This window comes from Eublepharis macularius, chromosome 9 (assembly GCF_028583425.1).
Source record: "Eublepharis macularius isolate TG4126 chromosome 9, MPM_Emac_v1.0, whole genome shotgun sequence".
Lineage (NCBI taxonomy): Eukaryota > Metazoa > Chordata > Lepidosauria > Squamata > Eublepharidae > Eublepharis > Eublepharis macularius.
The window spans coordinates 26,413,596-26,428,159 of record NC_072798.1 but is presented as its reverse complement, the minus strand read 5'-3'; the positions used below and the strand labels follow the sequence as shown (position 1 = coordinate 26,428,159).

Genomic DNA, 14,564 nt, shown 5'->3' with positions numbered 1-14,564 from the left:
CCAAGGTACCTGAGAGATCATCTCATTCCCATACAATCTTGCCTGCTAATTTGCTTCTCAATCAGGTCGGTGGCAAACAGAGAGAGGGTTTTCAGGTGGATGGCACCCTATTTGGGAATGCTGTCATTTCAGAATTTCACCTGGTGCTTAGTTTATTGTTGTTTTGGTTCCAGGTGAAGACTGTCTTAGCCTGAGCCTTTTGGTTGAATTTGCCTATCTTCCTGTATCTGTCTTACAGAAATAACTGTATAATACTTTTATTGGTTTCCATTTATTGATTTTACTTACCTTACTTCTGATCTGTAATGTTTTTTATTGGGCTTTGTTGGTTTGGATTTTCTGTTGCTTATACTATTTCATGTTTTAGTTGCTTGCTGTGTTGCTGTTCTATGGTGCTTGCATAATCTGTGGTAGTTTTTATTGTATTTGGGCTGTTTTTTAATGTTATTGTTTTGACTAAGGCAGGGCTTTTTTTCAGGGGGAACGTGGGGGATCAGAGTTCCGGAACCTCTTGAAAATGGTCACATGGCTGGTGGCCCCGCCCCCTGATCTCCAGACAGAGGGGAGTTTAGATTAGAGGTCAATCTAAACTCCCCTCTGTCTGGAGATCAGGGGGCGGGGCCACCGGCCATGTGACCATTTTCACCAAGGGCAACCCACAGAGTTCCACCACCTCTTTTCCCAGAAAAAAAGCCCTGGACTAAGGTTGCCAGTTCCCCTTACCTTCCCAGCTGGAGGCGCAATTACATCACTTCTGGAAGTGATGTTTTTGCTCAGGCCCGGAGAGTGCTCCCAGGCTTTGCATCAGACCGATTTGGGCCCCAAATGGGCTGAGTCTTTAAGAATTGGCCCAGCATGAAGCTGGGAACACTCCTGGGGATTGTGCGATGATGTCACTCCTGGAAGTGATGTCGTCTTGCTGCACCTGAGGTGCACCGGGGAGGCCCATTCCCGTGCTAGCAAATGACGTAAATTCATATAAATAGTGAACTGGAAAAACTCCAGAGATGGGCCATCTCTTCCCTGGGTCAGGGCATCCTACTTCAAAAGGATCCCTATCAGATACCTTGAAAGAGGAAGACAATTCCGTAGCTTTATTACACATTTTCTCATGCTGCTGAGTTCAGTCTACAGCTACCAAATTTCCTTAATGCTCAGCTTTTTCCATGACATTCATCTAAATAACTGAAAACTGCTACTTCAACTGTTCATCTTCTCTAAGCTATTTCCCTCCCACCCCCCAAATGTTTCTGGTGCCAATTTTTTAAAAAATAAGTTGTCTCCTTAGGTAGCACTAGAGCTCAGCAAAAATAGAATAAGTAGATGAATAAAAATGTGTCAATCTCTTATTAATCTGCTGTTAAAAGTCAGTTGGCATTGAGTCGCAAAAATGTAATTATTGCCTTTCACAACTTGAAGCTGGAACTGTGAAATTGTGCAGTGCAAACTGAGGCATGCCCAGTCATAAATCATACTTTCCCATCCTTCCCCCTTTTTTTATGTCTTTGCTAAGGCGGCTCTTCAGGTGGGAGGCCATGGAGAAAGGTTGCATCAGTGCCGGGAGGTGACGTTACTGACGTACAAGTCCATTCCCATGCAAGTGGATGGAGAGCCTTGCCGGTTGGCTCCTTCACTTATCCGAATCTCCTTGAGGAATCAGGCCAATATGGTACAGAAGAGCAAGAGGAGGACATCCATGCCTTTACTCAATGAGTGAGTCAGCTGCACTCCTTTCTGGAGACAGGAGATGTGTTGTGGAGATGAAGCATTTGTAGGAGCTTGGCTCAACAAAGGCAGGGGGACCTTGAACAGTTCAGTCGTTCTATACTTCTCTAGCTCATATTCATACTGTCTCCTAACCAACATCAGTCTAAAAACAGTTGTAAAACCATAGAAGCAGGATCCTAGCCAATAGTGCACAAACCCAGCACCATGGTAGAACATTTTGCAAATGACATCTATCCTTAATCTAGATTACTATCTGAATTTTAGAAATGCTAGCACAATGTTTATATAGCTCATAAGAGTCTTCAAAGGAGTACACATATGTGAGCTCAATGATCCTTGTAACAACCTTCTAAGGCAGCTCAATATTATTATCTGTGTATTCAGAGGAAGAAGGAAAACACTAAGAGGGACTTGGGCAAGGCAAGATTTTTTTTTTGTACTATTACAAGGAGAGTAGGGGTGGGAATGCTAGTGTGATGTGTGAATACATACACAAGAGATTCAGCATAAAGGATGAACCTTACCAGTGATCATCTGGAGTGCTGACTCCACCTCTGATTTCAGCATTGTGGTATAATATTTGGATGGGACCAAATTTGAGAGGTATAGACTATGCACACAGTTAAAATTCTCCATTGAATCTAGGATTTCAACAGTACATATGGTGTGTATGTGCATTGGATTCTATTGCATGTTATATCATCACACCCACTGATGTTGGAGGTGGAACTAGTGCCTTGGTGGTAATAAACTCTTCTACTCCTTACTAGAGATGGGCACGATCTGCATTACGATCGAAAAAAACCCACGATAATGGCGATCGCGCGATCGTGACCTGGCGGATCATGATCGGCCACAGCTATCAATCCAGCAATCGAGAGAGGCCTGGATCATTGTGTTCGGGCTTGGATTGGGGATCCAGACACTCAGGCACCAGCAATCTATTCCCCTGGCAACGGAGCCAGGGGAAAACCTGAGCTCTGTTTGCCTTCCTTCTGTCGCCCTGGAAACCCGAATGGAAGCCCAGCTTTCTTTGATCAGCAGGGCTTCCTTCCAACCACGGAGCAGCAAAGCAGTCATAAGTTGGGAGAAGACAGCCAGGGGAGGGAGGGGGAAGGGGGTGTTCTGTAGCCATGGGCACTCCAATCTCATCCCTGCAAACCCTGATAGGCAGCTCTGACGGCCAAACACAGACCTCCTGTGTTGCTGAATGGGACCTGAGGGGAGGTGGCTCCTCGCTGCCACCACCCACCTTCCCACATAGCTGGGAATACCAGCGTGCCTCACTTTGGCCTCCACGATTCACGGTTCGGGAATGGGAGATGGTTGTTGCGGATCGTTAATGCGGGATCGTCGTTGGCGCCGATCCATGATCCGCTGGGTCGTTAATTTTGTTTGGATCGTGTCCATCTCTACTCTTTACCACACATAGGACTATGTATCATCTGGACTCGCCTCACATTAGATAATTAGAGAGAAAGATCTAGGTCCAATAGCACCTTTCTCTAGTACTACTATCTTTTTTAAAATAACATGCTTTATTAGTTTTAATTCCAAATTAATCTACAAACAGATCAAACCAACTCTTACAGCATTAATACATATTTATACAATATATTATACACTCCATCTCTACAGTTCAATTGTATTTGTGTAGTCTTTTCATTACTGTTAGACTATTATTTCTATAAGTCTACTTTGTTTAATTTTGATAATCATTTTTTTCTCACTATTTTGGGTCCCATCTTCCTAGACTATAATTAAATTCTTATTTTGTATTTTAATTCAATCCACCTATAAAAGGGGATCCATCTTTGTTTCCAATCGTGTCTATTTTTTTCTTTTATTAATTCTGTTAGTGTATCCAATTCTGCAGTCTCCAGAATTTTTTCTATCAGTTCTTCTTTTGTTGGTATATCTGTGTTCTTCCAATGTCTGGCGTATACTATTCTTGCTGCCGTAATTATATGAAGTATCAAATATCTAGTTTCCCTATGCATCCCTTCCGGTATAATTTTTAGTAGAAGAATTTCAGGTTTAAAGTGTATAGTCTTGCCTAGTGCCTCTTGCAATAGTTTATGTATCATTTCCCAATATTTCATCGCCTTTTTACCCAACCACCAAGTATGAAAGAATGTACCTGTTTTATCTTTGCATTTCCAAAACTTGTTGGACATTTCCGGATACATTTTTGCTAATTTTTCCGGTGTCACATACCACCTGTAGAACATTTTGTATAGGTTTTCTTTAAATGTGGCTGATTTTGTTATTTTAATATTTGTCTTTCATATCTGTAGCCATTGTTCTAGATCTATACTATACCCCAGGTTTTGCTCCCACTTTACCGTGTAGTCTTTTACTGTTTCATCTATTTTCAATTGTTTTATATAAGAGTAAAGTTTTTAAATTAATTTTTCATTTGTTTCCAATAACAATTTGTCAAAGGGACACCGTTCCATGTAGAATCCTTGTGATTTGTCTTTGGCAAATCTGGATTCAATTTGCGCTCTTAACCACCAGCCTATATTCATATCCTGTTCTTTTAATTCTTCTATTGATTTAAGCTTTCCATCGTCTCATGAAAGTTGTTCATAGGTATATGCTTTCTCCCATTTTAATAGGTTTGGCTGAGTAAATGCTTCCACTGACGATACCCATTTTGGAGTTTTTGTATATATTTTAGATTGTATTTTTTCCCAGACTGCCATCAAGGATTTTCTTATTACGTGCTCCTTAAAGTATTTGTGTATATCCGGTTTTTGGTGCCAAAGGAAAGCGTGCCATCCCAACTTAAGATCATGCCCTTCTACCTTTAAAAGTCTTGTGTTTTGTATTAGAATCCATTCTTTTATCGATACCAGCACGCAAGCGTTGTAATACATTTCCCAGTCTGGCAAGGCACAACCTGCTTTCTCCTTAAGATTCTGTAATGCTTTAAATCTTATTCTAGGTCTTTTACCTTGCCATATGAATTTTGAAATTATTTTATTTAGTTCTTGAAAATATGCTTGTTTTCATATAATTGGAATGGTCTGGGATAAGAACATATATCTTGGCATTTTGATTGTAGCTATTCGAACCAAAAGAGATATATGCATGTCTTTCCATTTATTTAAATCTTCTTTCAATAATTTTTGATAATTATCTTCCATCAATGAGGTTACTTTGTTAGTTATATAAATTCCTAAATATTTCACTCTTCCCCCCCTGAAAATCGGATTTCTCCGTTAATTCTTTAATTTGTATTTTTGTCATATTCTTGGTAATAATCTTTGCTTTTTGGTAATTAACCTTTATTCCTGCCATTTCGCCAAACCTTCTTAGTTTCACCATCAAAGGATCAACAGATTCTATTGGTTCTTCCAGAATACATACCAAGTCGTTGGCAAAGGCTTGTAATTTGTATTCTTCTCCTAGTGCCTTGGAGGTAATAAACTCTCCTCCTACTCCTTACCACACATATGTATCATCTGGACTAGCCTCATATTAGATAATTGGAGAGAAAGATCTAGGTCCAATAGCACCTTTCTCCAATACTACTTTCTACAATCAACTAGCCTTAAACCCCACTCAGGAATATCAAAAAGAACTAAACAGGATCATAACCCATGCTGATACACGAACAAATCTATATGGACACACCATAGGAACCTTGACCAGATACTTTCTGTCTCCTACCCAAAATACACAAGCCCAGCAACCCAGGATTTCCCAGTGTCTCTGGCATAGACAACATGACTGGAGGAGTGGCTGGATACATTCTCAGATCCTATGCCATCAATGACCCCCAAATTAAATTGGTTTCTATATCAGTTGTCATTCCTTATAGTTTTTTCCCAGTGACCATTTAGAATACAGCTTGACTGACTGACTGACTGACTGACTGACTGACTGACTGACTGACTGACTGACTCACTCACTCACTCACTCACTCACTCACTCACTCACTCACTCACTCACTCACTCACTCACTCACTCACTCACTCACTCACTCACTCACTCACTCACTCACTAAAACATCAACAAATAGGCCCTTCAACAATTTACTGCAAATTATCATACTCTATACAAGGTAACACTTGCTTTTGATGGCTGTCAAATCCGGGAACAGAAAACTCATTTTATTAACAAGCCCACTATCAAAATTTTTGTCAACAAATGTACAATTCTAGAAACTGAGAGCTCATATTTGATAATTTCTTCATAGTTAACATAATTTCTTCACATCACCCCTAAATCAAAGTTGTTAAGATCTGTACCAATATTGGAATCAAGTTATTTTTAGCCCTGTCTGTTCTTGTTTAAACAGTCTGATTTGAATTATGGGTTAAGAAATATGAAGCTGTCTCAGGAAATTAATGTTATATAGCTTGACTGGCTCACTGAAATATGAAAATATAGTTTGGTTGTGGCTGCGTTTGCTGTTCATCTGTTTAACAGTTTTTTAAAATACCTTTTGTGCCCAAAAAGGCCAGTGACAACTACATAGCCCATGCAAATAACTTTCTCCAGAATGTGCCTGTGTGTGAGAGTCCTAAAGGGGAAAAAAAGAATATTACCATTCTTGGAACACCCCTATGCTGCAGGCCATGCTTTACATGTGAGTTTCTAAAACTACATCCTCTGCCTGTTCTCAAGCCTCTTCTGTGAAGTTACTGAACAACAAGGAGAGAGGATGAGAGGAAAATAAGGTTTCAGAAGCCTATGTACAGAGTGCCTTACAGATCTCTTGAGTTGTCTATGTTGATACAGGAGAGGCTTCCAGTCATAATCTGCCTCCTATGTTTGTGTGTGATAAATAAATAGTTATGTAGGCCCCAGAAACCTTATTAAAGGATTCCATGTTTGGGCCATTAGTAGAGATGAGCACAAACAGAAAAAAAAAGATGTTCGTTTTTCATTGCTGTCCACTCACGAACAACCACAAACATGGCCGTGTTCACGAACATGTTTGTGGTTGGCTGTTCATGGGGGCCAGCAGGCTCTCCTCCAGCCATCATCCAAGTCAAGATCCCAACTGTACCACTCCCGGAAACCTGACCTGAGCAGGCACCAGGAAAGGTACCAATAATAAATAATAGCTTGTCCCAGAGCCTGGCAGCAGCCCTGGAACTTGAAGGGGTAGATCCCTATCCCACCACACACAAAGAAAATTCAAGCTCCAATGCACTTTCCGTGTCTCTCTATCAAAATGCCAACAACAGCTGTCTCTCCCTCTCCAAAGCCAGAGCTGGGAGCCCCCCTGCCCCCTGGTCTTTGTTCCCTTGTAACAAATTTGGAGCTCCACACTTGAAAGGAAGACCTGCCTATCAAGCTAAATTGGGCTTAGATTGGGGTTTCCAGGGCAACAGCAGGAGCTCAGACAGAGTTCAGACAATCCCTGCCTAAGTTGCCAAGGGAATTGATTGCAGGTGCCAAACTGTCTGGCTTGACGAACAGCAATGAACGAGGCTTGCAACAAGCCTATTAATTTAGAATGGGGCCTCATGAACAGCTTGTTCGTGAACAGCAGATTGGGCTGTTTGTGGCTTTTTTTTGTTCACATTGCTGTTCATGCCCATCTCTAGCCGTTAGCAGAGTCTGTCGTGTGGTATAGGGAGTGTGATTATAGGTGGCTGAGCTTGTTCTGCTGGTTGGTGTGTGTGCAGGAGTGAAAATTAAAAAAAGCATACACTTGGTTTATATTTAGAAAAGAAATAGTTGTTCTTTATTGCAGGAGTTCCATACTCTGATAGGAAAGGTGGAGAGAGAGCGCCTAACTACTTATCTAGTCTAAGGATGGACATGAATGGCAGGACAAGGCTCGCATCCATGCTGCCAAGATGGAGGGAGGAGAAAGGAGAGAGGTGTTGCCTGGAACAAAGCCAGGAAGAGAAGGAGAGGGAGGGAGGAAATCAGGAGGAGGAAATCCTGAGAATAGCAATCTGCATATTAAAGGACAGTCAGAGCAATAAACAATAGTAAACAGTAAACAGAGTGCCCTGACCTCTCTATCTTTCTAACTCTTTGGTTTGTCCTCCTCTGAAACCTGAGGAGAGAGACAGCTCTGGATCCTCCTCTTCCAATAGTGTGTTTCCTTTATATCTACATAGATATATCCACTCACCTTTCTTCCTCTCACTCTGGCCTTCACTCTCAATATTTACTGTAAGTGTCCATTAGGGTTGCCAGGTCCTCTTACCCTCCCAGCAGGGGTGGGAGTGGGGAACCCAGCACTTATCTTTTTTCTTCTCTTCCTGAAGTGATGTCATCATGCTGGCTGTGGGAGCACTCCTGTGCTCCGCGCAAAGCCGATTCTTTGAGAATTGGCCCATTGGGATCAAAAACAGCCCCAAAACAATGAAGAACAGGAGCACTCTTACTGCTGGCACAATGACATCACTTCTGGAAGAGACCCTGTTGCATCCTCTTGGAGTGCATGTGCCGTGCATGTTCTTGGGGTGCCTGCTAGTGATGGGTGATCTCCGGGCAGCTCAAAATGAGGCAAGCAGGTAAACTGCCAGCAGATTGCCTGCCACCGGTGGGCACCCTGGGATCCCTAGTAGCCATCACTACTTCCCCTAGTACCCACCCAGCTTTTCAGAAAGTGGGTGGAGGCGTGGTAAGGCAGGGCTTGCTATTGGCTGCCCTCATTCAAATGAAAATGTTTTCCAGGGCTGAAATACCAGTCACAGCAGCTGCAAAGTCAGGAAGACTAGTAAACACCCAGAATTTTCTTACCTAATGTGTGGTTCCATTCCCCTTTCAGGCTTGAATGACTATTGCCATGAGCTTCTTGGGCAAAGCAGAGGGAGTTTTGCTCTAGTCTTAGAGTTCATGGATGAGAGCAGATCAGTGTTTAGAAGAAGAAGCCCCCCCCCCAGCTTGTCTTCCCAGTGGCTGGATGATGGCTCCTCTGAAAAAGCCAGCAAGGAGGGAGATACTGTGTTTGGCTTCACCTCCTGTGGCTGTGATTTTGGGGTGGGACTCACCATGCCCTCTTAAAATTCCAAAGGTGCTCACAGGTTCAAAAAGGCTGGGGACCCTGATCTACTTTCTTACTGATGTGGTAAAAGATGGAATTTACCTGGTGTTTGCTGAGTCCCTGCATCAAACAGTTTTCTTGTCTGTCCCACCTCCCTGCCTTTGGATTCTCTAGTTAAATCCATGAATTAAATCCATGAATTCAAGTTGGAGACTGGCATCTGGATGTGCTCCTACATTAGAAACCTTATGAGGGGCAGATCATCCCATCTGTTCTGAATAAATAGGGATGCCTGACCTTCTGCTATAGTGGGAGACCACCTGGCAATTCTCTTTAATGCCTGGTGATTCCTTGGGTACCATTGGGAGAACTGGGGAAAAGGCCTGGTGTGCTGGTGACATGCTGAAGTGCTGAGTCACTTCCAGTTTAAACCAGAAGTGACAAGGGATGTTCTGGCATTTCTCAAAGATTGTATGGTAAAACCATAGAGTTTTTGTGAAATATCAGAGTGTCCCTGGTGATGTGCTGATGTCACTTCCAGGAAAATAGGGAATGATGTCAGTGCATCATCTAGTGATGTCAGCATGTCACCAGTGACTTCATGACATCAACAGTGAAGGTCCTCCCACTCAGAAGATGTCTCCTGCCAGTTGCCGGGGGGGGGGGAGAGACACACCAGGCAGCAAGTGCCCTGAGTATAGAGTGACATTAAGCTTGTCCAATTTAAACAAGAATATTGCTAGAAGGATGTGTACATAAATTTTAATATTAGTGCTCGCTCAGGGGACTGATCCCAAATCAGTAAAGTGAGGCAATTCAAGCCATAGATTTGTGAACTCAATTAGCAGAAGTCCAAATACTGCTACTTAAATGATTTATGGACCAGACTGAGTTTTGTCTCTGTGGAACAGAATGTGAGATGAAAGTCATGATAGCCAGTGTCCATAACTTGTATGAATTTGAAAATAATTTTCTGTCATCTCCAATATTTGCTTAAAATGTTTTTTCTTCTGCAAACTTTCCTCTGAAGTTCATCTGTCAAAATCTTTCTAGGATGTTAATGTGAAAAGCATTCAAACATGGCTAAAGCAAATTTGTTTAAACTCCAAAAAATATGGAATAATATTTGCAGGATATTTTAAAATCGGCAAAAAGCTGTCCATGTTACATATGTATATATTCAGTGAACCAGCAAACTTTCTGTATGTAAGAAGATGTAAGAAGTGGAAGATTCTTCCAAGTGGTAGGAAAGCTTTGTTATTCCAGAACTGGGGGCTCTTCATTAGTAGGAACTGTCCCATTATCTTTGATGTCAAAGAATATCTTAAACAAGGGATTGCTTATGTGGAGCATTCCCTGAAGTTGCAAAAAATGGGTAGCACCTGCTTTCAAGGAGCTGTATGCGCTTTTCACAGTGGCTTATGTGCCACAACTCTTGACCCCGCTAACTTACACATGGATGGGAATAATGCATAATTTATTAAGGCACTCCTCAAAGAAATAGAATTGACATGACATACTACAAGATGTGGAACTATCTAGTAGGAGATATAGAACTGGGAGTCATCTGCATATTGATAATATCCAATTCCATAGCTCCAAATGATTTTTCCTGAAGGCTTTACATAGAGATTGAATAGCAATGGGGATAAGGTGGCACCTTGCAGAACCCCACAAGATAATTCCCACATGGAACATAGTTGGTCTCCAATAGCAATTGTTTGAGTTCGTTCCATGAGGAATAATTTAAACCAGTCCAAGGCACATACCCTTGATACCAACTTCTGCCTCCAAATGCCTCAACAGGATAGCATGATCTACTGTGACAAAGGCTGCAGATCGATCCAGGAGGAGCAACAAAGAAGCATGGCCTTTGTCTACATTCAGACAGAGGCCATCAGCTAAAGCCACCAGAGCCATCTCTGTCCCATAGCTGGGCCTGAAACCAGACTGGAAAGGGCACCAGAGCACCAGTTATCCACACACTTTGGAGGAAAAATAGGATAGTTTTTTTGATAACCTCTCTTAAAAATGTAATTTCCTCCATGAGTTTGCTGCAAGAGAAAGGGCGAAGTCAAATGGGCAAAGTCAGGGACACTAATTGTCACCGCATCTCAGATCTTGCTAATGTCTCAAGGGTGCAGGTATGTGAAGGATTTCCTGATTAGCTTGGAGCCTTTGTAACGTTGCTGCCCTATATAGTCTATTATGTTGGGCTGGCCCTGGGTGGAATCCTGGCATATGCGCAACAATCAGATTTGTGTACAATGGATTTGATCCAGACTACATTTTCCCATCCCATTAGGGTTGACAGGTCCCTTTACCACCACCATCCCCCCCCCCACCTCAGCAGGAGGGAGAGACCTGGCACTCACCTCTTGTGATGTCTGAATGCAAAGTGTGGGAGCGCTCCCGGGGCAACGCGATGCTGTCACTTCTGGGAAGTGATGTAATTGCACAGGGCCTGGGAGTGCTGCCGTGCATTGCAGCAGGCTGATTTGGGCACCTGCAAAGCATGTGCTCCCAGGGCGATATGATGATGTCACTTCTAGGAGTGAAGTTTTCATGCCGCCCTGGGAGCGCACCTGGGAGGCCTATTCCCCCACCCTTTCCCCTTGCCAGCCACATGAATGATGGTGGGGGATGGAGGGTGGGAGCTGGGGATTTCCCCCACCCCCGCCGTGGGACCTCACACTGCAGGTCACTGATTTCCACAAAATGCTTCTCCTGGGGAATATGGGACCCTGAGGAATGGCATGGGGTGGTGGTCTAAAGTAGCAAAGTGAGGGGTTCATTGGAAATTGTTAATTTAATTTGGATCCAACCCAATGTGGGGCCATGCACTGAAGAAAGGAGAAACAACTTGTGCAAGGGTCCTAATTGTTAAAAATTTAGACTGAAAGTATGAAGAGCTACATTATCTTTTCTTGCCAGTATCCTATTTATTCTTGCACAAGGCAAAACTCTGCTTACTTGTATATATAAAAATGATGGGTGATTCTTGCAGAGCCAACAAGGAAAATAACAACTCCTGGGGAAGGTGTGTTAAGTGGCAGAACTGTGCAATGCCAATATTGTTCATATCCAGATAAAGGAGGGTTATAGAAGATAAAGATGTGACCCCAGAGATGCCGTGTTTTTTTATGGCTCTTATCTTTTGTCCATTTGTCTTCTGAGTCATGCCTGTTAGATCTGGTGGCAGTTTTACTGAAAGTTAATCTAGGGGAGTCAATTTGCTTTAGAAGAATGAACTGTAGCTCACTGTGCCTTGTGCATCATTAACAAAATTGCCAGCTAAATGCCAACTCCAAAATCTCTAACAGAAAAACCGATGATATATGAAAGAAACGAAGATTGGCTTGATAGTGACAATACTGCAGTGCTGGCAACATGGAGAACCAGGTCTGATATGTAATCGTCTGAATGTCACTTTGAAGAGAAAAGCACTATAAAGTTAACACCCAGTTTTCCACTGGATCTGTTTCTGAATACGGGACAAATTTTGTTCTCCACCTTGTAGGTTATGGGGAGTGTCGGAACCAAGGCTGTGTGGATGTCTAGCTGCTTTCAAGTCACATTGGAAAACCTTATCTATGATGAGATGGAGCATTACAACTAAATATATAAATATGAAATTTATGAAATATGGAAAGCATTCTTATGCTTGTCCAAGTAACTCAAGCTAGAGAACCCCAAGACCTCCCCAAGATCTCTGACCCAGCAACTAACTGGGGCAGATGTTCTTCGTGTCAGAGACGAAACTTCATCAAGTTCTTTCAAAACATTTTCTGGGCTCAGCTTTGGGCATAACAAAATAACTTTCAAAGCATTTTAAGGATTATCTAGTGTTTCTAGAGAACTCCTTCAATGGTGTTTTGCTATTCTTTAAAATTTGTATTGACTTTTTCATATAATTTACGTATGTTTAATATGTTTTGTGATCTGTGGTATGAAATGAACAGCCCACTTCTAAGAGTATTTTTGCGTAAGAGGATTACGTTGCTGTATCTGTAGGATCTCTTTTGGTCTTCCGTTGGTGCTGCAGGGTATTACAATAGTATTGCAAGTAATAAGGGTCCTGAATTTTGAGTTTGCACAGTAAAACCAGTGAATTGGTGAGGGACATTCTTGTCAAATGCATTTCAGAGTCCATGGAACTGGAAAGATCCGAAATGATTTGGGCTTTTCTAAAGATTCTAGATCTCTTTATGCATCCAACTATGTTACTGGGCACAAAGGAGCTGAGAGGCCTCCCAGTGTCCTATACCCTTTGGGGTCATGGCTGCCTATTGGTGGTGCGTCTGGGATGGCCAACTTTCTGCAGCCATGGTTAAAATTAGCACTGGCTGCTTCCTTTTAAGATAGTAGCATCTTCCTTTTAAGCTCCTTGGTGGACATTCTGTTTGCAGGAAACTGTTCTTGGTTGTCCAGAAAACTTACATCTGTAGCTGCAAATATCCAAAATGCTGAATAGTTGATGAAGGAACAGGTGGAAAAAGCAGGGAAGATTCATGTTGGGAGGAGACAATTGAATGGGCTTGCGAGGGAGACAGAGGGCATGTGCAATGGTAGCTAGTGTGCTTTGTTGATGTGGAGATGGTTGGTTGTAGTTTTGGGGTAAAGACTTGTAGCTTTCCTTTCTCTGTAGAGTGTTTACTTCCAAGCTTTCACTGTTTCCAGGTTCTGCCAGTGCTAGTAGTCAAACTCCAGGCATTTCTGGAAGCCCATTTAATCCATTTAAGTTTGCCACTGTCCTCTCTCTATTTTCTTACCAGAGTTCCACCATGTCACTGAACCAGAGACCATTTTCATTCATTGTGCTTGCTGATCTCTCATTGGCTTTTCTGTTGATGACTGTGCAGCCCTGGAGCAAAGCCTCCATCTCCATTTAGCCTTTTGTGGGATGTTTTCCTTTTGTTTCTGTTTAAATGTTGTATGTCTTTTTTTCCCCCTCTCTCTTTCTGGGCTTTTTCCTTGTCTGTCTACGCTGTTGTGCTGACCCTCTCCCGGCTGCTCATTTCCTGCTGCCTGTAGTATCCATAAAGTGCATTCTACTGACCTCAGGAGAGTCTCAGCTCCCCCTGATTCCTTCACCATGTGAGTAACACTTGTCTCTTCTTTCCCTTCTTTTTCAAACCCTGTTCCCCTTAGTTCTACATCATCTCACCTTGCATGTGCTAACTCCTAAGCCACCATGCGTCCTGATTAGAGATGGGCATTAACTGGAAAAAAAACGAACCATGTGGTTCATGGTTTGTCAAATTTCATGAACCATGAACTTTTATGAACCTGCCCCTGGTTCGTGAACCGGTTCGTTTGGTTCATGAAAACATCACATCCAGGTCAGAAAATCATCACTTCTGAGTCAGCAGAAGGTCACTTCCGGGCCAGCAGAAGTTCACTTCCAGGTCAGCAGAAGGTCTGCAGGAAGTCCTTCCCCTGTTGCCTAGGAAACTGATTGATTGGCACCAGGCTGTCTGCAGTGACGAACCAAAAAAACGAACCAAATGAACCAGCCTAAAGTTCATGGCGGTTTGTCAGAAATGGGATCTGACAAACCGCTGCTTTGCGAACCACAAACCGGCCTGGTTTGTGCTTAATTTTGGTTTGTATTTCAGTTCGTGCCCATCTCTAGTCCTGATATTGAGCATGCCTGACAATGCAGTAACCAATCTCTTGGTTTTGAATGAGCAGGGGTCATGCAGTATTAGAGTCATGCCCTTGAGTAGATTCCATGCCAGTGGAACCAGGGTGGAATCTGTTTAGTTAAGGACTGGACAAGAGCAAAATATTCTGGTGAATCACGGACAGAGCCAGAGTGGAATTTATCTATCACAGTTTTAACTTACCCTCCCTCCGAAGTGATCAGGGT

The 14,564-nt window shown here is 42.6% G+C and overlaps 1 protein-coding gene across 2 annotated transcripts in view; it reads left to right on the top strand.

The window, feature by feature from the left end:
• The window catches only part of DGKI (diacylglycerol kinase iota), a 335,998-nt gene that overhangs the window by 210,891 nt on the left and 110,543 nt on the right, over positions 1–14,564 (top strand). The window contains exons 20-21 of one of the 2 annotated variants that reach the window (XM_054988623.1): positions 1,514–1,713; positions 13,727–13,789. In XM_054988623.1, coding sequence (XP_054844598.1) covers positions 1,514–1,713; positions 13,727–13,789 — 263 coding nt within the window. The remainder of the gene's footprint in view (positions 1–1,513; positions 1,714–13,726; positions 13,790–14,564) is intronic. The other variant, XM_054988624.1, reaches the window with a different exon arrangement.